The 24,699-nt window shown below is 39.6% G+C and overlaps 1 protein-coding gene across 2 annotated transcripts in view; it reads left to right on the forward strand.

Moving 5' to 3' along the window:
• Positions 1 to 1,942: 1,942 nt before the first annotated feature.
• Positions 1,943 to 24,699, forward strand: part of plekhg4b (pleckstrin homology domain containing, family G (with RhoGef domain) member 4B) — a 30,464-nt gene continuing 7,707 nt past the window's right edge. For both annotated transcript variants that reach the window (XM_030158521.1, XM_030158522.1), the window contains exons 1-16: positions 1,943 to 2,185; positions 7,131 to 7,328; positions 8,776 to 10,015; positions 14,105 to 14,305; positions 14,558 to 14,681; positions 17,002 to 17,095; positions 17,645 to 17,740; positions 18,412 to 18,528; positions 19,474 to 19,572; positions 19,780 to 19,922; positions 20,028 to 20,166; positions 20,255 to 20,377; positions 20,483 to 20,647; positions 21,273 to 22,108; positions 22,902 to 23,151; positions 23,446 to 23,535. In XM_030158521.1, the coding sequence (XP_030014381.1) occupies positions 2,117 to 2,185; positions 7,131 to 7,328; positions 8,776 to 10,015; positions 14,105 to 14,305; positions 14,558 to 14,681; positions 17,002 to 17,095; positions 17,645 to 17,740; positions 18,412 to 18,528; positions 19,474 to 19,572; positions 19,780 to 19,922; positions 20,028 to 20,166; positions 20,255 to 20,377; positions 20,483 to 20,647; positions 21,273 to 22,108; positions 22,902 to 23,151; positions 23,446 to 23,535 (3,984 nt within the window). In that variant the 5' untranslated portion in view covers positions 1,943 to 2,116. The remainder of the gene's footprint in view (positions 2,186 to 7,130; positions 7,329 to 8,775; positions 10,016 to 14,104; positions 14,306 to 14,557; positions 14,682 to 17,001; positions 17,096 to 17,644; positions 17,741 to 18,411; positions 18,529 to 19,473; positions 19,573 to 19,779; positions 19,923 to 20,027; positions 20,167 to 20,254; positions 20,378 to 20,482; positions 20,648 to 21,272; positions 22,109 to 22,901; positions 23,152 to 23,445; positions 23,536 to 24,699) is intronic.

Below are 24,699 nucleotides of genomic sequence, written 5' to 3' on the forward strand. Positions count from 1 at the left end.
TTCACAGCAGAACTGCTATCACTGATACAAGTATCTGCATGTAGTCCTACTAAAAGTGCGCAAAGTGCTTCTACAGATTTATTCTGTTGTCAGCCTTTAGTGTCTTTTTGCGCATGCATTTGATCATGTTTTCACTCAAGGGGGATTTTTGTTGCTAAAGCCTTTTGAAAAGTAACTAACAAATCACAAAATAAGATAACCATCACATGACCATCCCTTATAAATAAATTAAGAATGTAAGAAGAGAAAAGAAAAGAAGTAGTTCTTGAAAATCTTCAGGCCTACAGTCTGACTTCCTCAGCCAGAATTACACAGGACTGACCAAAATTTGCTCCAGAAAACATCCTGCTGCCTGGGTTGGCCGATGCTCCTTCATTTTGGGTTCCTGCCAACCTGGAACCTTTGTTGCTGCTGCAGTAATTTCAACCTAATTAAATAAGTAACAATTAAAAGAAGAAAAAATAGAAAAAATGGGGAATGGAAGAGACATAAAAGAAGAAAATCTGCCCTCACTGACAGTGAAACCAAACCAGTGGAAAAGGCTGGGGCAGCAGAAATTATAGGGTCAAACATGGCACAGACAGAGCGACTTGGAAGAGGAGGAGTGTATATTTGCATAGTGCATATGTGAGGTACGTCTGCCTCTGTGTATATAGCAGATTATACAGTAGATATATACATGAGTCTAAATGTAGATCGACTGTGTATATATAACAATACAGGGAGTTAGGGGACTTATATCCTCTCTCCTCAGTCCATACTGATGCTGCCTTTAGTCGTGGTAGGTGCTTCCCAGCCATCAAAGTATGTTTGATCAGCATGACAGTAACTGCAGTGTGTTTAGTTGAGCACATGTGAAGTGGGATTGCAGCTAGTGACAGTGTGTCTCTTGTCTCTTCTGGATCATTGTGTTGTCTGGCTCTAATGATGTCAGACAAGAATCTAGTGCCTCTAAATATAAACCAACCTAATTACTCACTCACTACGTTCTCTATGTAAACAAGGTGGCTTCATATGATCTTCACATTTTCACACAAAGCGTGCATTCTCACGGAGCATGTTTTCCCCAACAAGGATTTCCTGTGTTTAGATTCCGGAAGGTTTTTTTTTTTTTTTTTTTTTTTTTTTAAATAGATGTGATGAACACGTTGTCACTTTGCTGCATTCCAGAAGTAAAAAAAACAAAAACAAAATGCAATACTTACTTCTCTTGCACTTTCAGTCGCAGGGATGCCTTTCTTGTGATGCCTGTGAGTTTACAGATGTCACGGTCAAGGAATGTTAGCTAATGATTTAACTGAGTTTGTTTTGTCCTGACTAAACTTCTTAAAAGCTTTTTTTTCCACACAAGTGTTTTAGTCGGTCTGTTCTGAAGGTGTCATATCTGTCTTCTGTCACAGGAGGATGTCCCACATATGTCATTGATTTGTAATGGCCAGTAAAGGATCGGTATCCCCCTGGCAATATTTAAGGGGAACACTATTGTAGTGAGTGACCTGAACCACCAATCCTATGCTGATGTCTTCCTTTCTTTTTCCTTTTGAAAAGCAGCAGAATAAGCTGAAACCCTAGTCCATTTGTATTGTCAGGACAAAGAGAGACTATTGTGGCAGGAGAGCTGAGGGGGGGAGCTGCTGGTGGAGGTAGGGGTGCAAGGGGTCAGGGGGGGCAAAGAGGAGTTAGTCAGAGTCTGACACCAGTTGGGTGGAGGGTTGGTGTGTAATGGTGGGGGTGTGTGGGTCAGGTAGTGTTTTTTTTTTTTTTTTTTTTGTGATGAGGCTGAAGTTGCAGCAGTGTGCATTTATCCAGCTGGAAGAGGCTTCAGTAGCAGAGCGGCAGGGCAGCAGGGCGGGGGAGGTTAGGTTGGAGGGAGGGAGCGACGGGGAAGCCAGCGAACTGCCTCTCTCACGCTTCAACAGGCGTTTAGTCTGCTCCAGCTGCTTATGCCAAAAGCACCCAGAGAGCAGGAGAAGAGGCAGAAATGGCAATGGACATATCGATATCACAACAATGACTCCACAGCACTTGCAGAGTGAAGTGCACACTGGATTTTAACACTTGGAATTGATGACACTTATTTATATATTGAGGTTTGGGGAATTTTTCGTCTGTCTAAATGCTGTCACTGAGGAAAATGCACTCCAGAGCAAAGTCCCGAAGTTGTGACAACTACCTGAGTATTAAGGTATGAGCTTAAAATCATTGATTACATTTTTACTGGAACATTTGGGAAATTGTTATGAGTTTCTTACTTCATTGTACTTTTAATTTTGGTGTTTTTATTTTTGGTTGTTTTAAGTTTTCTTTTTTTTTTTGTACTTTACCTAAACACCATTGTTTTTGTGCACGGTCATAAAATGCTTCTTTTTTCCACAGATCATAGACACATGATATGATTGATTGTACCTTTGTAGCCAAATCATAGCAGATATCTTTTTATGCATGCAGTACATGAATATAGAGTGTGCATGTATTCTGATCAATACTATTATTGAGTGATACAGACTCATGTCCATTAATTTATTTTCTGTTGTAATACTGAGTGTCTGTGTGGAAGTGCCTTTCTTTCTTCTGCTCATATCAAATCCCTGCCTGTTTGTACTACTCTGTAGTCACTTTGAAGGCCATTCAGAGATTAGACGATCATCTTCAACATGTTCAACATCTGTGGAATCGTAATTAGTGAAGCTTTACCAGCATTTAAAGACGTGTACCATCATGTTAAGTTGGCTAACGATGGTAATTAGAGACCACAGCTCATAAATAGCAAACATTTGAACTTTTCATTCTGTGTCTTTTGTTGTTGTCGTCAAGAACATCCTCTTAATGCTCTTTTACCCATAATAAAAAACAGAAACAAGCTTTAAAGTATATGTTTTCTGGGGTCAGTGAAGCACACAGTATAGGATGGGTTCCTCTTTAATATATCAGTTCCCTTATCAATGTTTTACTTGTTTTGGAGCACCTCAGTTCTATATTTACTCTGCAGAGGTATCAGCAGACTTTGTTAGTCACTATTGTCTCCCTGTCACTGCTCATCATTGCTCTGATTGGTCGAAGGACCTCCATTCACTTTTTTCTTGTTGGGCTTCCACAGGCATAATGAAGTATTTTAGAGTGTGAATGATTGTATTGTATGAGGTATAACATTTATCTGTAGGGTCACGGAGGTCTGTCGAGGAACAATATCCTGTCAATGTTGTTTACATCCTGTAGGACAAAGTCATTAGTTGCCTACTGACAACATAGATCAAATCTTTGTGAGAGCCTGTTCCTTGGTTCATTAATCTTATGTAAAAGAGATGTACAGCTGTGTGTATTTATTTAAAGTGCATATTTTGGTTTGTACTCAAACTTTTCAGACTCTAAATTAATTATTCTTCTGTACCAGGAAAAAATGGCAAAAAGGCCATGTAAATAATTTCAGTCCAATGAAAGTCATGCTGTTTTGCCTCTACTGTGTACAGTGTTTGCGTATCTAATTATACTAGCAGTTTATCACCAGACATCCGTTTCTGTAGTCCTCACTGTCACCTAATAGACCATTCCGTATTTCAGAGTCAGTGCAGACCTCTGGGGTCAAAGTTTATCTACACAGATAAATTTACTTTAGTGTCTTTTTACACTGACTTTTATATTACATGTAGTTGTACATAGAGGAGTGTGTGCTGTAGTGTTCATACACAGAGCTTCTTTGTGTGCTGTGTGTCTTTAATGTTTTTGTGCTTAAAGCGCAGTTTGATATTAAATCAGTCACCACTGTTGGCTGTCAAGGTAAAATATGCAAAATTAAAAAATTGTTTTAGATTAGACTTCTAGGACACTGTGCTTTGTTCCTTGTTTACCTTCTAACAAACCAGGGAAATTTATAGAACAGCTCTCTCTGCAGTCGTCTGTTTTAAGCCCCCTCCTCCTCGCCTCTCTTTCTCTCATGAGATAGGATTTCTATTGGCACAGATCAAAAGCTGAATCAAACTGCAAGTTCAATGGTGAAGTCTCACTAGGCTCTATTGTTGGTGTCCTGGCACCTGGCAGCGGGGCAGGTCTGAGCAACCTGTGGCCTTTGTCAGCCCGCTGCCTTTGAGGCTGTTAGCAGGTTGGTTAGTGAGCGGTCTGTATGGGGGCTCCAGGGCTCTCCTGTTACACTCCCCTGGTGGCTTCATGCTCCACTGGAGCCCTGGTAGGCAGCGCCTTTTGTGTCCCTGACCACTAAATGTCTCAGTGACCACCTCTCGCTCACTTTCTCTCCAGTTCTGTATGTCTCTCACTCTTTCTTCCATCCCTCTGGCCCTCTCAGTAAGAGTGCTCTCTTCCTCTTTCCACTTTAATTTGGGCACTTGCAAATTCACCAGGTCCTGTTAGATGTAGGTCATGCAGTTTTGTAAAGTCTCCTACTCACAAAATATGAAATACAGCCCCCTTTACTAGAGGTTGACTAACTTACTCTTATTTTGCAGTATATCCTACACCTCTTGAACAGCTGGTTTACTGGCGGCACGGACAGAAGTGTCTCACCTGGAGCTTTGAAGCCATTAATTACCACCTTAGTCCTCCATCACACAAGCAGCTCCTTTACAAAGACCTGACATCAGAAAGGGTGGGACTTCCCAGTCTGCTTCTGTCCTGGCTGAGGGTTTGGGGCTAGACATACACAATCATACACACTGCATTCCTCTCTGGATCAGAGCGGATGGGAAGCTCAGCTTTGCTGGCTAAGCTCTGCTGCTCTACTGTGACATACAGACACGTCTGCTTTGAAACAGGTGACATTTTGTGAAAACCTGCACATTTTTTTGACAATAGAAGTCTATACATCACCTCAGTTATCTAAGATGTTTTCTACAAGGGAATGCATTTTTCTATTAACCTGAGGCCAAACATAAACATTGTTTAACATGGCCATTGTTTGGATAAGTACACTTTTTTGCTCATATTGTATGTGTCATTCCTTAGTCAGCCACTCCTGTGCAACAAGTTGAATAACATTTGATTTATCATAGAGCTCAAATCTTTTCTAATGTGAGTAATTGTTCTTCAAAACGCCACCTCTGTCACTACCACTGTTTTCTCTGCCTTGGGAACCTGAGGAGAAATTTGCTGGGCTGTCCTAACTGTGTTGCGAGGGCTTTCCTCTCATTGTTAGCTTTCCTCCAATAAAACACCATGTTATTCTTCGCAACAGTGACTAATGCCCAGAGACATTTTTGTCTCACTAAAAGCCGGCTGACTGCTAATGGAGGTGGGCGTTTTGTTTCAGGGCACCAACACTGTACACTGCATAGCACTTAGAGAGGCGGAGTGCACAAAGAACGCCTTGTAGTAGAGTCGTGGCATGTGTACCAATGCGCTGAACTGTACTCACTCTCCTCTAATTGATGGTGCTGAGCTGCTTAGATCAACAGGACAGATTCTACAAAGGGTGAAACATGGGCTGTCTGACAGACTCGATTCACCATGGCACAGGCAATGTCTTGATTTCACAGCAACTTTTACACTGCACAAATGTCCTGTACCATACATTTTGAGTGTTAGTTAATAACAATATATTTGACGATTATGATATATTTTGTTATCGAGCCTAAGAAACATGCAATTGATGGCACTCAGTTTTCCCATTATGTTAAACCCTTAGCTCAGCACTTTCATGCTAAGACAAAGAGTGGCTTTACATTTGGACAGTTTTTCTCCAAATTACACTTAAGTATTTAAATAGTTTGCATTGTTGTCAGTGTCACGTAGTGAGCCGGTCAATTCCTTGATGTTAGCTAATTTCATTTCTAAGCTAACTACTGTGTTTAGTTTCCTACATCCATGATAACAACCTGGACACAGATTTCTATGTAGAGAACTCCAGTCAGTTTATCCACAGAACCCCTGTTGTTTACTTTTTCATTGACACTGTTCTGCTCCTCTACAGCAGCAACAGTGTGGAATACCTGCTACTGTGAGCTTAACACATCTCCAACACTTACTTCTTTTAAGGTTAACAGAATGTATTAATATTACGTATTGAACCTTTAAAAATCACAGTATATCACTACAGTTTCACAATATATTGAATCATAAGCCCTTTGTCGTATTACAGTATCAACGATCAGGAGGCATTTGAGTAAAAATAATAACGCAATAAGGAGCTGCGTCCTCACACTCTGCTTTCTTCAGCTTGATACATAGTTGTCACAGTGTGGGAGTTTCCCTGGCATTACTATCTACCAGTGTGGTTATCACTGGAAGCAGACGTTTCTATTTCACTATTATGTTCCATTTAGAAGGACAGGCAGTGCAGGGATGTTTGGCCTTGGCTCAGGCTGCTAAGTGGGATGTCATAGCCTGAACATTACCCTCATAGCAGGTCAACCTCATCAGGACAGTTGGAACCCCCACTGCCCCCACTATCCAGGGGCATGTTGTAACTCATCCTGTAACAGTGTAGGACACATCATCTCTTGTGGACAAGAGTGATGGCCAATGTCATATAAGGGTCAGATAATAGTCATAATGACATGGTTGTTATTAGAGGGCAGAGTTCCACCATCCGGGCTGAGAGAACTAGTCTGGACTTTCCAGTTCTGCTGTTTGTGTCCGTTCACAGCGACGTCATTCCCTCCAGGTGTTTCCCCTGTTTCTGATGGAAAAACCATCATGGCTGACATTTCCTGTCATGTTTGAACTTCCTGATTTTCTGGATAAGTTTGATCATGTGCAGTTACAAGTACTGTATTTAATATTTAGGAAATGTTAAGTTTAAATTAGACTCATTAGAGCTGTAAAAACCTGGTGATACACTTGAGTAATGATTTTGTGTGTTTAAGCTCAAAAGTTTTCAGTAGTATTGGTGGTATCTTCAGCCAATATAACAAGATAGAGTGAGACAAATAGTGTAAGTGTGCACAGATTTAGTCACAAAAACAAGTCTTGCTTAAAGTATTGCAGTACATTGTAATATATTGAATCATATCCCCTGTATGATGATCATATCACCACCTCCTTGTCTATGCACAACCCTAAGCATCAAATGTTGATTCATATCTTGGTTAAAAAGTTCGATGATGTGGTTTTGAGCATTTCTTGCCATGTATGTAGTTCAAGCTTCTCCTATCTTTCCTAATCCCCTTATTTACTTTTTTCAGGACGCTGAGTCTTTGGACAACTGTATCCAGAGCACCTTGTCGGCCTTGTACCGCCCCTTCAGTGCCACGGCTGCCACTGTCCTGTGGCAGCTCTTCAGTGTTGTGGAAAGACAGTACCGTGGGGACGGCCTCCGCTGCTTTGTTGACTTCTTGCTTCCTGCGAAGAGGATCCTGCAGATCATCCAACAAGAAACCTGTGTGAGTGTTTCATAGACACAAGGGTCAAACAAGGATTTCAGGAATGCTCATCATAATTGTTTCAGGATTGATTTTAAGTTGCAAAGCTGTCAGATACAGTATTTACCTTGCACTGAGCATAGTGATTTCCTGGTGGATTGATTGAACTGACACAGACACAGTGAGAGAAAATGAAGGAATGTCAGGACAAGTTATAAACTGTCACTCAGAACATTAATATAGCATGTTGTTGTAGAAGTAGTGTGAGATCATGGGAGTTATTGTTTTTTCAACCATTGCTGATGAAAATCTAGGCAGGAATCATGCTTTGAAAGTGAGGTAATATATTAAAGTTGTATTTCCACGAGTGACACATTCACGTCATATTACGTCAGTTAAAGGAAACAGTTGGAAGTAGCAATAGTAAAAGAGGTATCACATCCCTGACTGGCTTTTACATACATCAGTCACCAAAGTCTATGAAATAAGCTTAGTTGATTTAATATATTTATATGTAATCATATTTGATATTTGAATTCTCTCTTTAAATGATGCACTTGAATGTAACAAACAGAATATCAATATTTAAGCATTCTACACAAAATCTGACCCAGTATGCTTGTCATGCTGTGTTTGCGTTCTCATAGTTAAGATATATATATTTTTTTTTAAAATGGATGGGTAAGCAAATTATCTGATAATGGACAACATTCTTGTGACAAAGAATGTGAGCGCAGGGCTGCTGAGTGTGAATAACTTTACTGAGTGGGAAGTGGGGGCATCAGACTGAGACAGAGTTGTGTATTGTTCAGAAAACAAGCTGAAAACCAGCCATCCTTCTCCAAATAGGGAGACAGAGGGAACCTGTTGTCTGTTTGAGAGGCTGCCCAAGCCTCTTGAGTCCAAAACAACACTGAATATTCTCTCTCACAAGCTTTGATTGCTGTGGGTCAGGGCTCTATGACCAAAGCACTGAAACTTTATTCCTCTGTATTCATCTCTGTGGTGATTACACTGTGACGATAGCCATAGAGCCTGAGTTCCATCTAAGCCTAGCCCCTGAGAATACCTCGCTCTGAGACTCTTTGTATTGCAGGCAATATGAGAGGCTTTAGAAGAAGATCACATCCTCAGTCTTTGGCTTCACATTCATAAGAAATGAAAAAGCCAACCCTGGAGTCTTTCCTCTCAGGGCTTTTTTTCCTGTAGTGTCACAGTGAAGATTTCTGTTGTTGCTGCGAAACCAGGCCTGATCAGACAGGTTTTCCTCTTAAGTCAAAAGATCGCTGACAGTGATTCATCCAGAGCGTCCCATGAAAACATGTCTCCTCTCCATTAAAGTTAGACATGTGTTTGAACACTGCCTTGCAGATGTCAGTCGAGATGATGCAAAGTGTACCGCAGCTAAACCGTGACACACGGATGATTTTATGGGAGTGGGTATTGACTGTGTTCTATTTTCTCTTAGGTCAGGTTCAGGGGCTTGCTGTTTTATCATGAGGGGTGGCCTCTCTGCATCCACGAGAAAGTTGTCCTCCAACTTGCCCCTCTGCACAAAGTGCGACTAAAGCAAGGAGACTTCTACCTTCAGATAGTTCCTTTAGGCCGCAAGACTGCCAAGCTTGTAATAAAATGCCTGTCAGCCAGTGGGCAGGCAATTGCAGAAATCCCTATTGCAGAGAGCATGTACGGCAGCATCTTCACAGTTGAGTTCTTGCAGAATGTAACACGTGACCGAAACCTGTACCCGCTACAGAACTGTCTGCTTACCACTGGTACAGCTGTGTACAGGACACCGTGGAAGAACGTGGTCAACCCACTGTTTGTGAACAGCACGGCGGACGCCATCATGCAAGCACGTAGCAGCAGCGGTGGCTTCCGTGGCCATCTCAGCACCTGCAGCACCAGCGGGTCAACAGGGACCCTGGACAGTCACCGCAGCTCTCGAGAGTCCCTGCATTCTCAGGGAGCTGACTCCATTTTTTCTGAGCCCACTTCCCCAAACAGAAACCACATAGACCACAGCTGTGAGAGCAGTTTGAAGGCAACAGACACTTCTACACCTGTCTCTAGGATGGAAAGACCCACAGAAGATTGCGGGGTTGGACGGGGGAATGAGGAGGGTCCTGGGAGAGAAAGAGGACCAGGATCCAAGATGCTTTCTTTTAGCACAGACCTCAGTAACCCAGGTCCTCGTCGACGCCTCCCAAGGGACTCTGTGGCATTTGAAAGCAGGAGACTTTTCAGGAAATCATACATGGAGGCCCTGCAAAACCCCATGAGTCTTGGGTCAAGCTCTGAGTCCATCCTGGAGGAAAGTCCAGAACACAATACCGGACTAAACCTCAGAGAGAGAGCATTGACACCTGGCAGCAGCCCAGACACCCGGACATCCAGAGAGCACTTATCTTGGAGGCTGGGCAGCAGGGGCTGGCTCAGCGGGGACGACTCCAGGCCCAGCACACCTTTACTGTATCTACAGAGAGGGTTACGGAGTGCCGAGAGACGGGCAGAAAGACGTTCCAAGTCACTGGAGAGGACTAACAAGTCAGGCCAAGTTAAAGGCCACAGAGAGAGATCCTCCTCTGGAGGATCTGCTAGCATCTCACCCAAAAAGCTGATGAATGGCTATGCAATCCTGTTTGGGAAAGTGGATGTGGAGGCAGCTTTTCCTGGTTCAGAGAGAAGGAGCAGTAAAGACGAGACAGGTATGTGACATATTTACAGTAGTACTCCTCATAATTCTTACACAGTCTTTAAAAATGTATCAAAATATTGCGAATGCTATGACAGGTACCTTGTTTTACTGCAGTTTGCAGTACTTATGCTAATGTTTTTTCAGACTCATATATCCATGTCAGTAATAATCAAGAAAAACAATGAGGACAACACAGAGACCTAGTCACTGCAGTTTACTGAATAAGATACATACATTAAGGTCCTTATGATTATCCTCAAAAATCCTCATTATAATGGGTCAGAAGATAAAGAGTTGTGTTGTACTTGTGTATTTGTCACTTTTGCTCCTGTTCACCTATATTATACTTTTACTCCAATACTTATTGTGGAGGACGGCAAATCTACTGTTAGTAGATATTTTATACACATACATAACATGTGGTATTATTGTAGATTTTGTAAGTTTATAATAGTTCAAATGTATTTATTTTTGTATTTGTTAAAATGTAGAAGTTTATCAAAGCAATTTTTGTTGAAGCAATGTGATTTATAACAGACGTGTTTAAATCTGATCTTCAACAAAGTCTGAATCAGCATGACAACCAGTGCATCATCATCTCTCACATCAAATGATACAACCCGAGGGTATAAAAACTCTATTATTCTGAATAATGAAGTAATAGAGGCGTCTCAGGGTGTGTAGTCGTGAGCTGTAGTGAGCTGGTTTGTTGGTGGTTTCAGTTGGAGCTGAAACAGCTTCTGAAGCATTAACGCTGTCAGTGGTGACAGATGGCTTCTCAAAGCCCACACTTTGTGTTTTTTGGCACATTTAGGGGACAGGTATGGCCCTACCCTGGAAACCAAACCTTAGTCACAGCTCTGTGTTGTCTTTACCACTGTCAGTGTGTTTTGCTTTGTGTTGGTTCATATAGTGAAGCTCAGGAAATCTGCAATGTGAGAGTACCACCAGGGGAATCGCACTGTTTTTAGAAAACACAGCTTCTTCCGTCTATTGAAATTTAAAGTGAAAATTGACTGTTTATTTAAATCTCTGTATGCCAGACAATACTTATGTATTTTTATAGATGTCCGCTCACAAACCAGTCAGCAAAATGACAGTTGTTAAATCCCATCAGTGCTCCTGAGATTACCTCAGATGGGATTGTATTTCAGTAGCTGCAGAGCAGGTTTCCCACAACAACATTAGAAAGGCAACAAAGGATCCTGTAAACCCTGTAAACCATCCACAGGGACCCCTTCATCCCACAATGAGATGACCCTACAGTGTTATTGGGGATGGGGGCTGCACTGATCCCAGATGGGTTGCCTCATTTACAAAACTATCCTTTGTAAACCAATCAGCCAGTGGGGATCCACCAAAAAGCCTTTCAAACTATTCCTGCATGTTCAAAGAGTCTGTTCACTCCAGATATATGAGATTTAACTTGTACTGACTCACAGCACATACTTGTAAAGGGTTGAATTACTCTGCATGAACCAGCAAACTCTGCAATATAACAACACAACCTCTCAACTGTTTGTAATCGGTAAGGAAAAGCCCTGGCAGCAGTACAGATGTAGTCTCTTTCATAGTTAAAAGTGTCCAGCAGAATATACAGAAAAACAGACTTTCACACAGGACAATACTCAGGAGCTTTATTCTAGCTTTGTCACTTCCTCTCAAAACAAAGCAATTTAGGAAACATGCAGCAAACACAAGCCTGGCTTCACAGTCACACAGGAAATGCATGGACTGTGTGAAGACAATAGGAGCTGAGCTGGGACGGTGCACTGTCATAGAGCAGAGCAGACAATACAAGAGGCCTCAAAAAGACAACACACAACAGGTGTCTGTCACACACAGGTACAGAATCACAGCTCTATCACCAAAGGATGGATGACATTTTAGACCATACTTTTAATGTTCACGTCTCACAGACTGCAGCAGGGACTGAACACATATGCAGTAATTATGCTCAAAAGGTAATTTTTTGCGACAGCTTAGTCAGACTCATTCAGAGCAATGTGTAGACATACAGTATCTGTGATGTCTAGTGGTGGCACAAGTTAATAATAATAATAAAAATAATAATAATAATAATAATAATGGATTAGATCTACATAGCATTTTTCTATTAACAAATACTCAAGGCACGTACAATGGATCCAATTTAATACACTGGTACTCAATATTTCTAGTTTTGTGAAAACATGCCAGAGACTGCCAGAGACTTAAAGCTTAGACTCCATGCAGGTTTTTTTTTTTTTTTTTTTTTTTTCATCACTTGCCAGGTTTCCATTCAAATATGTCAGAAATTTTAAGTGAATTTAAAAAAATGTGTTTATGTTTATTTTCATCCACAGTTTTTGTGAATATTAAGAGCTGGTGTAGTATTTCATGTAATGACACTGGATCATATACCACTGTTTCAAACTTTTCTTTTTTTGTCAAAGCATCAGCCCAGCAACTCTTTCTGCAACTCCTTATACATGATGGCATTTCATTGCTCTTTTCCATCTGATATGTAATCTATATTTCTTCTCTTAATTCAGTGAACATTGCAGACTTTTTAGTCCACACATGCAGACACTGAATTGTTTGCTAAATCTGTTTCCACTTATTTATTTGACATGGCCATACCAACAGCATTGGAACTGCAACTTACACTGCAGTGAAATGTTAATTTACAGAACTTGATTGCATTAACCTTTTAACAATGCACCAACATTTCCACCATTCCCAAGAGTAATTTTTTTAAAATATATTTTTTAGCTTTTTTCTGCACATTCATACCAAAAACAGCTGGATGGAAACACACCTATTTGTCAAATTCTGTGAATCTGATTGCATAATTTCTGCTTTTTGCCTCTTCACAGGTGTTTTTTTTTCTTTGTCCAGTTACACAAGTTATAATGTAAGGGTGTAATGGTACAGAAAATTTTCAGTTTGGTACATAAAAAAAACACTTTATCGAAGTAAAAATGCAACGTATTCTGACAAATTAAGTCTCACTCTACAGCTGAAGTTTTTATACTACTGTGTGGGTCTTAAATGCGTTATAAAATTTGACATGTTACTAGAAATATAACCGATCTTCACGAAACAATGCCAGCACACCTGTCTTGTTTTGTCGACTCATCTGTCTCCATTGACATAAATGACTGGGAATCCAAAATACTCCCAAACTGGAGACCTTAGAGAAGACGGAGGGACTTCCAACTCTGACTTTGTACCTGTGACTCTGCTCTGAGCTGCCATGCTAGTTCACCTTCAGCATGTGGATATCAAATATTGCACATTGGTTCCACTTGTGGCCACCCTGCTCATACTGTGTGCGTTCTGCTTCAAGGTTGATGTGGAAACTTAAGGCGAGTGTTTGCGTTCTTCACATAGGCTATACGTATTCATTCGGTACACCTCCATATTGTATTGAAGGCCCGAAAACGGTTTAGTACAAATGAGTGCACCGTTACACCCCTATTATCATGTATTGTAGATGACTGTCTTGCATCAAGTTGGTGTGAGTGTTACTATTGTAATCAGGAGCAACATATTGTGAGTCAGTGTGAGTCTCACCTTTAGTTTTGTCTCTAAAACAGAACAGAAAACAACCAAAAGTCATAACTTAAAGGTGTGGAGGTAGAGAGGATCTTGCTTTACCGTCATAAAACACAATGACAGAGCAAAAAAAGTTATGCATTCACGTGCGGTTGGTTTTTAAAGATAAGAGCAAGATATCAAATACCTTGGCCATGAAGTATCCAGTAAATTATCCAATAGGGTCTACAGAGATATTGTGTAAGGATTTGTGTGTCTCAGAAAGGATCAAACTAAGAATGTCAGGAGAAGTATTTGTATAGCCAGAGCCCGAGGCGCTGTTGCATTGACTGGGGGAGGTGAAGATGGGAGTCTGACTCAGGCTGATTAAACGCCTGGACGCCTGATGAGTCAGTGTCAAGTCACTACTAGAGTGCACCCAAGTTACCACTAATGAACACTTGTTACATAAAGTAGTATGATCAGGCAATAAAGGATGCTTGTAATCTGTATTGATATAGAGTTGAGTAATTCCTCTGTAAATATCACTTCCCTTTTGTTTATTACTTTATCTCAACAGGACAACATGATGGCAGTATCAGCAGTGAAAGCAGGCGGAACAGACATAATGGAGTAGAGATGCACAGTCCGAAAGCTAATGGGACGGCCTTCAGACTGGCCTCATCACCAGGCTCTACCTCTGTCTGTAACCTAACCATACCCAAACTGGTGTCGGAGGTCAATCAGGAGCTTCTCACATCGGGCGCCATCATTTTGCCAGGTAAAGGACATGGAGATTTGGATGTAAATGTCAAGCTTTCACAGGCAAAACTGCAAAACCTGCTGTTCTTGTTCAGATGCAATGTTCAAAAGTTCATTTACTCTAAGCTCCAAGCTAATATTAGCTTCTTATCATGCTTTAAGGTGACATTGACTGATAACACAGCTGAACTTAAACAGACTTGGTATTGGTGCAGATATCAGTATTTGTAAGAGTTCAGCGTTGAACCCCTGCTGGCATTGTCTTTCCCAGGAAACAGAGATCGCAGTGGGAGGTCAGTCCTGCAGGTGTGCACGAGAGCTCAGGTGTGGACTGGTGAGAGCTGCACGGTCAGTGACTTCACCTGTTTACTGGGCTACTACTACTCCACGCTGCGGTAAGTCACAAATACTCAGGTGTTTTTGTCAGCAGTAACAAAAACTCAACCGTCACTTATTCTTACAGTAGTTTCCACTACTGTCCATCTGAAAGTTATTTGATACTGTTTTTTTTTTTTTTTTTTATTGATATTTTGACAGACAGTACAACATATGCCATCATCACAAAATAGAAGACATAAACATCATCCACTGTCTGGTTTTCAAATATGCACTTTAGACAAACACTAACAAACACCAGCAAACCAACTAAAATAAATTAAAAATAAATAAATAAATAAATAAATAAATAAATAAATAAAAAATAAAAACACCACTTGTGCCTTACATTTAAGTTCTACATTTGATACTGCTTTTAAATATTCAACATACATTTTATGCACTTCCAATTGAATTAAAAAAAACATTATTTCTATATTTATTTTGACTGTTAACTTTAGTGATATATAATTTGTTAGTGTTGTCAATATTTCAAGATACTGGCCATAATAATGATCACTTTTTAAGCGAGATATTGTATGACACAACTGTGTTATGTATTGTTATATATGTGTTTCTGTTAAGTATGTTTTATTGAAAGATATTATAAAATGTTGGACAAAAAACTCAAGTTCACAATAGAATAAGTGGAAATACTGGATGTCACAGAAATGGAACACAGGTAGAAATAAAACAACATGAACAGTAAAGATGGTTGGCATCTCAGGTGTTTCCTATAAAAAAAAAAATTGGATCTTTCAATCACACCCCCTCATTTTGTCTACAGCTTCTAATACCCCATTTTAGGATTTTGAGTATTCTTTGCCCAATTTCAACGCTGTTTTCTAGTCAACCTGCCAAGCCTGTTTTCTTATTTTGCTTTTCAAATAACCTGTTCACCAGAGCTGAAGCCTCTCCCTGCACTGATTCACCCAAACCACCACAGCTGGGAAACAGATAGGTGGAGTATGCTAACATTAGGATATGTTTGGTCCCTGCCCAATAAAATAGGAATGTTCCAGTTAAATGTCTTCTTTTGCCTGATCATCAATGTCTGTTGCTCTTCGTCCAGAAACAAAAAATACTTTAAATGGAAAACATATCTAAGAGAAAGAGGAGCTATGTGCTTTTGCGAAACCAACTGGGGCTCACATTTTAATGCCTATACATCTGTACAGAAGTGACTGGAAGATACAAGTTTTTTTTTGTTTGTTTTTTTTGTGTTTTTTTACAGTAAACACTTGAGATGCGTACCTTGCTAGTTGCTGTATTTCTAATTCTGATGTCTGGTAAAAAAACAAAAAACAAAAAACCTCTGTAGAAACAAAAGTAATACATTTTTATTAACCTACATTTCCTGTCATTGTTTTTAACTATAGTTTATAACAAAGGTTTTAATGTAAAACAATAATACAAACAAGACAGGTTCATAGAGGGCTATTCCATCAATAACAGATAGGGGGCGACCAGATCTTAACAAATTGTGACTTTTTTGTTTTTTAAGATGAAGAAGTTTACCACATAATGAGCTTCAAAGTAGGAACTTCCTTTTTTTTCAGACCTTGATATTAATTTTTTTTAGCTGTAATCGGACTACAGACTATAGAATAGAAGCTGCTGCCAGGCTTTTAGGCTCTGTGCTTTACATACAGGGTGGGGAAGCAAAATTTACAATATTTTGAAGCAGGGATTGAAAGACAGTGTATGACCAATTAGTTTATTGAAAGTCATGAGATTTTATTTGCCACAAGAAAATTTACATAATAGAAAATGTTTTTATTCTATGTGTCCTCCTTCTTTCTCAATGACTGCCTTCACACACTTCCTGAAACTTGCGCAAGTGTTCCTCAAATATTCGGGTGACAACTTCTCCCATTCTTCTTTAATAGTATCTTCCAGACTTTCTCGTAATAGTTTTGCTCATAGTCATTCTCTTCTTTACATTATAAACAGTCTTTATGGACACTCCAACTATTTTTGAAATCTCCTTTGGTGTGACGAGTGCATTCAGCAAATCACACACTCTTTGACGTTTGCTTTCCTGATTACTCATATGGGCAAAAGTTTCTGAAAAGGTATGGATAATAGTGTTAGGTATGATTATGACATCAATATATGTTTGGTTTCAAAACAATTGACGTAGTGCCTGCTGAGAAAAAACAACTAAATGTTCATTGTAAATTTTGCTTCCCCACCCTGTACATATGTAGTGTAATTACTCTATTTGGCTCCAACTGTCACTAAGTAATCATATACTTTACCCTGCAGTCAAAATATGGTATTACCCCCGGTTGGTTTTCTGTCACAGACGGCATAGTAACTGTAATACTTTGTTTTTAGGAAAGAAAGGCGTGATCAAGGTCTGACTGTTGTAATAGACAGCAGGAGGCAGCAGCCTGTTCCAGCTTTGTTGTCTTCTCTGTCTGAATTACAGGTGAGCCCACAGTGGAAAATATGTAATTACACAGCAACACGCCCAAAGAGTTTTTCAGGCCACGCTAAATCTCTGTTGTCTTCTGGGCTGTAATACTACATCACTCAGAGTTATTACACTATTACATTCCTTCCACGTTTCTTATTGTTATGTCTCAGAAGTCTGTGACACTGTTTTTTTTTTTTTTTTTTTTTTGAAGAGGCACACCTTAAATTTGTAGTGACTGCATTTCCAAGACATTTTTGAGAAAAAGGCTAGCCTCAGGGCTCTTGCGGAGAAGCCTGTGCTTACTTGTCTGTTTTTAACCTCACACTGGGAGTGGGTAGGCTGCAGCTGACTTACTAGACGTATCATCATGTTGTGATGATGAGCGGCTCACTGATGTACAGATGATGACTCTGAAAACCACAACACATACATTAAACGTCACTTAAAATTATTGTCGCAGTATGTTTAGGTTGTTCATGTCAAAAATGTACATGAGTTTGTGTCTTATTTCTCATTTTAAGTGACAGTAAAATTGTTTTTTTCTTTTTTTTTTTCTGTCAGGCTTTACTACCAAATGCACTTTACTCACTTCTGTTCCTGGTGGACAAGGAGACAGCAGCAAAACCTGAAAAAAATGAGAGAGACTTGTGTGTACAGGTAAAAAAAAGTTTTCCTCTCATATTAATCATGTACATTTAACCCCTAAAGACCCAAACATCTACCGGCGTCAAAGTCATTTACTGATCTAAACTGTTTAATACCCATTGATCCACTAATCCTATCAATACATGTAAATAATTGGTGAAAAATGCAGTTTGTCATTTTGTCATGGTCATCGAATATGACCCGCACATATGGCTCCGTAGTGAATGTGGAAACACCGTCATCTTCTGTAACATTGATTCACCAGTAAAACCCATGGAGTTGGATCAATGACAGTAGATGGAGATACTTGGTTTATGTTCAGTTATTGATATATTTTTTTGAAAAATGCACTTTTTTCTTCAGTTTCCACTGTTTGTGATATAATAATCCTCAACTTTACTCTGAGCTTTTATGACCATCTACATGATTAGTAAATTAAATACAGGAAAATATATGATTTTTACTGTGACAATGCAAAACACAGATGATCAAATTACAATAAGTGGTGATGAATCATTTCAGAAAGGTTATATTTAGAAGAAAAAATCATATGCCACAAAAGTAGCACTGGGTCTTTATGGGTTAAAACAATATCATGTCTACTTTAAGTAAATGAGAGCCCTAACGTCGGGCTGTTGCAGTTGAATCCTGAATGTGTCTTTGTGTATTCTTTATTTCCACAGACTGAGATTCTCTCATCTCTGAAGGCCCTGCTGAAGCACATCGATCAAACCCAGCTCACACGAGACCTGGAGGGCTCCTTCCATTATGACCACAACCACTGGATCCACTTCAGACAGGTGGGTGAGACGAGGATGCTGCACTGCCGCCACAACTATGAACAAATTTGTAAACTTCAGAGCCTGGTGGAGGCAGAGATGCGTCATCAGAGTGGGTGTCATTTTCTGTGGTGTACGCTGTTTGATCTTGTCTGATGTTTTGCTTTGAGAAAAAAGAAAATTATTCTAATAGTGTAATTGGTGTTCAGTGAAGTTATGTAACTGACAAGACGCGCTTTGAATTTCTACTGGGAGTTGATTTCCAAGACAGCAAGCATTTCTTGGGAGCTGTCGTGTCTCTTGTAAACTACACAACCCTGTGCTTTAACCCTTTATCGGGCAAGTGACTATTTTTGGTAATTTCCACATACATTACAAGACAGTGACAGCAACAGAGACAGTGAGGGAGCAATGTCAGGTCCAATGTGGTCTACAGGGTCTGTAAGGTCCACCTCTGCATGAACACTGAGTGTACCTGCTTTGTTAGGTACCATAAAGTAATGGTACTAATGTAAGGAATGATGTTCAAAGGGATAATGTGGATGTGGACAGGTGTCTGGATCAGAACTTATGTTGGTCTAATGTTCTAAACTACATGTTCCTTTCGCCTTACATGTCTTTTTCTTGTATTTTTTTATATTTACTTCTAGGATTTTTTTTTTTTTTCTTGCCACTTACAGGTAAGGAACCAAATATGGTAACTGCATTGACCTTGATTTTCTTTGTGACAATAAAAAAAAAGGAAAAATTTAACAAAAGTAATAAAGTGTTATGTCCTCCAACAACACACTAAGGTTGAAATGTTGAATTTCAGTGTATTTCTATGAGTGCCCTATAAAGGGTTAAAGCCCTCTTTTTACAGTGTTGTCCCATAAACCTGCAAATACAAATGCTGTGTTTATTTGTGTTCATGTTTTGACAGTGTGAATAATCTCTTCTTGCTTCTTTTTTCTTTCTCTATTACAGAAAATTGAACCATTTGCCAGCAGTTGTAGCGCAGCCATCTCATCCCTCCAGGAGTCTATCAACACACTCAACAACAACAGCAACCTAAAGACCTCTAAGGTCAGTCTGAACCCCTGCAGGCGGTTTCGCCTCCTGATTTATGTGTCTCCAATGACAAACAATAGTTCACCACTGGCCTCTTTCCTATTGCGGCATGTCTTAGCTGGAGCAAACAGCTGAAAAGTTTGTTTTAGACCCATGGTATCATTAAGGTTTTGCCTAAAGTTAAACATAAAGTAAATGCTTCCACTTGATGTTGGATGGTAGGAGGTGTCTGAGGTGATGGAGCAGCAGAAACATCTTATGAAGTGTGTGTTAGATGACACTCGCCTAAACAGACTGCGTCTAGAAGGAGGCACTATCCTCGCTCGCATTAGGAAGGAAGAAGCAAGTGAGAATGAAAACTACAGGTACTGCACAGGAAGTGTGTTCTCAGGATTAAAAATAAATACCTACAGCAAAATTAAAAAGTCTGAGTCACTTGGTTTTTGCACTTTTTTGTTTTGTTCCTCCAGGGATACTGTAGACATGTTGAATACATTGTACAACCAGGTAGATGAAGAGGTCCATAAGCTGGTGATCCTCTCCAACAAGTCACAGAAACAGTTGGAGAGCCTGCTGGAGGTCTGCAAGTTTGAGGACCAAACACAACAGGTGGTAGCTTTATTTCTTCCACACATTTTCAACGTGATTATAGATTTTCTTTGCTGCTATTCCTTCAACAACCCTCCTTTTTTGCCAGATCAAGGTATGGTTTAGTGTCGAGGGAGAGAAGCACCTCAAAAGCTTGGAATCGCTAACTTTGTCTGGGACCAAAATTAAGGAAATGAGAGAAGGCTTGGACCAGTTTCTGGAGGAGTCGGTGGTAAATACCTCACTTTCTACTAGTGCATTGCTCTTATCATCCTATAATATGTATAGTTTTCAGATATTCGTCATTAAGTGGTGACTCTTGCCGTTATCTTTGCAGCACCAGCAGAGGCATGGCCTGCAGCTGGTCAAAGAGTCACCTGAGATGCTCCCTGGCTCGGTTCTCCTAGACTTTAAGCAGCATCTGGGTTCAATCTTAAGTAGAGTGGAGAGAAGGAAGAACCAGTTAGATATCCTGACCAACCTGTATGAGTTCTATGACTCCGTAAGTATCTGAGATAATAATATCAGTGATGAAATGTCAAAGTGATGGAGTAGTTATCTTTTCATTCCTCTTATTTTTGTATATTCTTTATTATTACGCTGTAACTTAGCGAGAAGGAAGCAATAAATACTTCAATTATCAATCTAGGACAATTGGAGATTTACTGTGATGCAAACAAAATGGGGGTAAAAAGGAGAAAATCCAATTTGGTGTTTTCCAACCAGTGATCAAAGATGTTCCAGGTGATAAGAAAAATAAAATAAGAAAATAGAAGCTCTATGTACATATTAACTCTGTATATACATAAGGGCACAGAATCAGCTTCTGTACTATTATAGTGCAATTTTTTGTGCGATTGTGGATATCAAAAGGGAGTGTTTCTTCTTTTTCTTCCTCAAGAACAGTTATTTATAATTTTAGTGAACAGACACCTTCACCTGAACAACATGTTATATTAGCACTAAAATGTAGCATTTTTTTAACTGCAGTACAGACTGAAAAACAGCATTGTTAAAATAATTGCTGAGACTGATGGTTAGACTTTGGTCAGATTATTTAATTTATAAGCAGTGTATTTTGTTGCCGTCTCTTCACTGGATCCTTTTTTGTTCTTTTAAATCTGCAGGTCAACCAGTGGATGGAGCACTGCCAGGACTATTTCCGTCACCTGAGCCTGGACAGTGGAGGTGCCAGACTTTCACCCTCTGTGGTGCAGGTCCTGCAGGATTACTACACCGAAGCATCAAAGTTTTCCTCTGACAACTTCAGCTCCCTGAATGACATGGTGCTGTCTCTGGACAGTCCTCAGCAGCTGCAGCAGTGGAACACAGTGTGGCACAAATGTCAGCAGACCAAGCAGCAGCTGGAAGATGCTTTGGCTCAAGCCATGACGACAGCATCTAATTCATCAGTTCCTGAGACAGAGGCTGTTGAAAGCCAGATTTCCACTGAAGAACAACATGGAGCTAATGGATGTTTGCTTTTACCTGTGGAGGACACCAAGCCTCATTCTGCTGGGCCTTTCACCAATAGCCCCTCTGCTTCATTATCTTCCTCCTCACACTTTATTTTCCCAGACTGTGACAGTAAACTGAGGCAGAGTCCATCCATGTTTGACGACACAGACAGCGACTGCACCATCGACTCCACTATCTCCTGCCACTCGGAGCCTGTTTACTCCGGGACCTCCCGCCTCCGCAAGCAGCCAATGAAGAAGATCATGAAGAAGACCATGAGCTATGAGCTGACCCCACGGGACAGCGGCCACTCGGACGCTAGTCACATTCACGGTTACACAGGTGTGTACATCAAGGGCCTGGAGGTGGCCAATAATGTGTCTGCGGAGAAGAAGCTGCAGAGGCCAGATGTGATGAGCCCAGCGCTAGGACGTAGCCGCAGCATGTCCACACCGTCCAGGATCCACAACAGACACAGCGATGGAGATGTAAAGAAGCAGAGCAAGTAAGGAAGCAAATATCTGTGATGAACCTTAACAGTTCAATGACGGAATCAGAAATAGAGGAATCATGCTAAAAAACTGACTAAAATTCAAAGTGGCCATTCAAAATGTTTACTTAAATGTAAATAAAAACTAAAAACTAAAAAGTAATAAAAGTATAATAGTGCATAATAATAATTTGCTAGATGTTAGCTTTGCGGTGGGTTGAGAAATGTTAACAGTTCTTGGTGGTTAAGAATAAAAAGTCTCACTGACACTAAAACAACCAAATAGATCAGTTACTGAGTGAAAGTCTAATGATTTAAGACCCAACAACACTGTAATTTTGATTCTTGATTTCTTTAATCCTGTTTCAAACTGATTCACACACTTTATGATCAGTTTATAAACTACACATATAAAATATCAGAGGTCAAATCTCAGTACTGTAGTATTATCTCACTGTACAAATAAATGATGACTCTGTCTGCATTTCCTGTTTGATATTTTGCTGTTTGTTTGTTTTTCTTATCAGCCTGTGCAGCAGATCTGTGTCTTAGATAGAAAATAGTTTTGCAAACCATAATGAATGTTTATCCTCATAACTCAACTCCTCAAAAATAAAACTGCTGAAATACTTGTAAAAATAACTAAACTGAAAACAAAACCCAAACTGAAAAATGAAATAAAACAAAAACTAATGAAAATTCCTTAATAATAACTATGGTAGTGCATGTTTTTATTTTTAGAAGTACAAAGCACTGGTACCATTTAACACTAACCCTGTTGCTCTTCCTGTATTTTTTTGCTCCCCAGTAAAGTGCAGCACATTATGGATGAGATGATTTCCACAGAGAGGGAGTACGTTCGCTCTCTTAGCTACATCATTGAGCACTATTTTCCCGAAATGGAGAGACTGGACTTGCCTCAGGATCTGCGTGGGAAGCGCAGCATCATTTTTGGCAACGTGGAAAAACTGTGGGATTTCCACAGCCAGTACTTCCTGAAGGAGTTGGAGTCGTGCGCCCACTGCCCACTGTCCATCAGCAGCTGTTTTCTCAGACATGTGAGTCCAGATAGGCTGCACAAATACAGTGACTGCAGTTATATATAGTTGCGGAGTTTTCCCAACACCATTTTGTATTTTGTCATGGTTTTGCTATCTGATTTATGTTATAGTTTGTGACCCTTGTCATTATCATCATCATCATCATCATCACAGTCATTCACACACTGACAGTCTAATGATAGATAGATCATTCACTCTGTTTGGTAGAGCATGCCGAAATATCAGCATGCTTTTTTTTTTCTTTTTTTTTTTACTGTAGTCAGTGTTGTAACTTGTTAATCTTGTGTGCAGGAGGATCAGTTTGGAATGTATGCTCTGTACAGCAAGAATAAGCCTCAATCCGACGCTCTGCTCTGCAGCCATGGGAACGAATTCTTTAAGGTGCGTCTGGAAACGGTGGTTACATTCCTTACATGACATGTCCCGGGGTCACTGAGGCAAAATATATGATAAAGGAATGATGGAGCAGTCCAAAGTAGTTTGTTTGAAGCAGACCTGTAGAATGTGTGTCACTTTCACACTCCCTTTGTTTTGGTCAAAGCTCATGGTTATTCTGCTACTTTTTGTGCTGAAAAATACATCATCTGACATCATCTGAGTTGTACAGCAATGTAGATCTTATCCATAGAACATTCTGTCTCCTTTGTTTTTCATTTTCAGTATTTTGTATGAACATGACAATGCAGTGGAGTGAGTTATAATAACCTTTTGTATAATATTATTTTAAGAAATGCTCTTGTCTTATGTCACAGGCTTTGAGTCAGTCAGTCGAGATGAAGCAGTCAAGCAGAGGCAATTCAAGATTGCTTTTTTAATTAAATGAATTTGACTAAAGCGTTTATAGACATTTATATTGGTGGAATTTTTTCAAGTTGAAGGCAAGTAACTACAGTGGACAATACACTTTTTTTCCATCTCTGAAAATTCACAATATGACTAAATGAAAAGTAGAAATGTAATTTTGAATTTAGGTTTCTAATATTCTATAAGACATTAATTTAATTTTTAAATGTAATTTAATGTTCAAATAACATCTACATAGGAAACTATTTGCAGATTTAAGCAGTAATGATGTGATAAAAAAAAATTGAGGAATGCTTCTTGGACCTAAAAAGTGTTAAATAATAATAAAATACACCAACCAGAAACACTCTGATTAAAAAATAAACAAGGAAAATAAAAAAATTCTTTTGTCCCTACAGGGATACCATTGCTATTTTTATTTTTTGTGAGTGCCTCAAAATTATCTTTGCTCTACGTTTTATTTTGTTTTGGTTTTTTTTTATAGCATTGACTGATTTTTGACTGTTTTCTGCCTGTCCTTGACAACCACCAGATTCTTCTCTATACATTAACATTTTGTGTTTTTTAACTCAATGAAGTGCTGACTACTATTCCTTTCTTTTGTTAATTTGAGCTTTTGGACTGGGACATATCCTCTCAGAAAACAACAAAGATGTCCAAAGCACTTTCTTTTAAAATGATTCAAATGTGTTTATTGCCTCGGTATGGTCATATTAGACATTTAGTGTTTTGTTTACGCAT

The sequence above is a fragment of the Sphaeramia orbicularis genome, chromosome 16, assembly GCF_902148855.1.
Source record: "Sphaeramia orbicularis chromosome 16, fSphaOr1.1, whole genome shotgun sequence".
NCBI classification, from domain to species: domain Eukaryota; kingdom Metazoa; phylum Chordata; class Actinopteri; order Kurtiformes; family Apogonidae; genus Sphaeramia; species Sphaeramia orbicularis.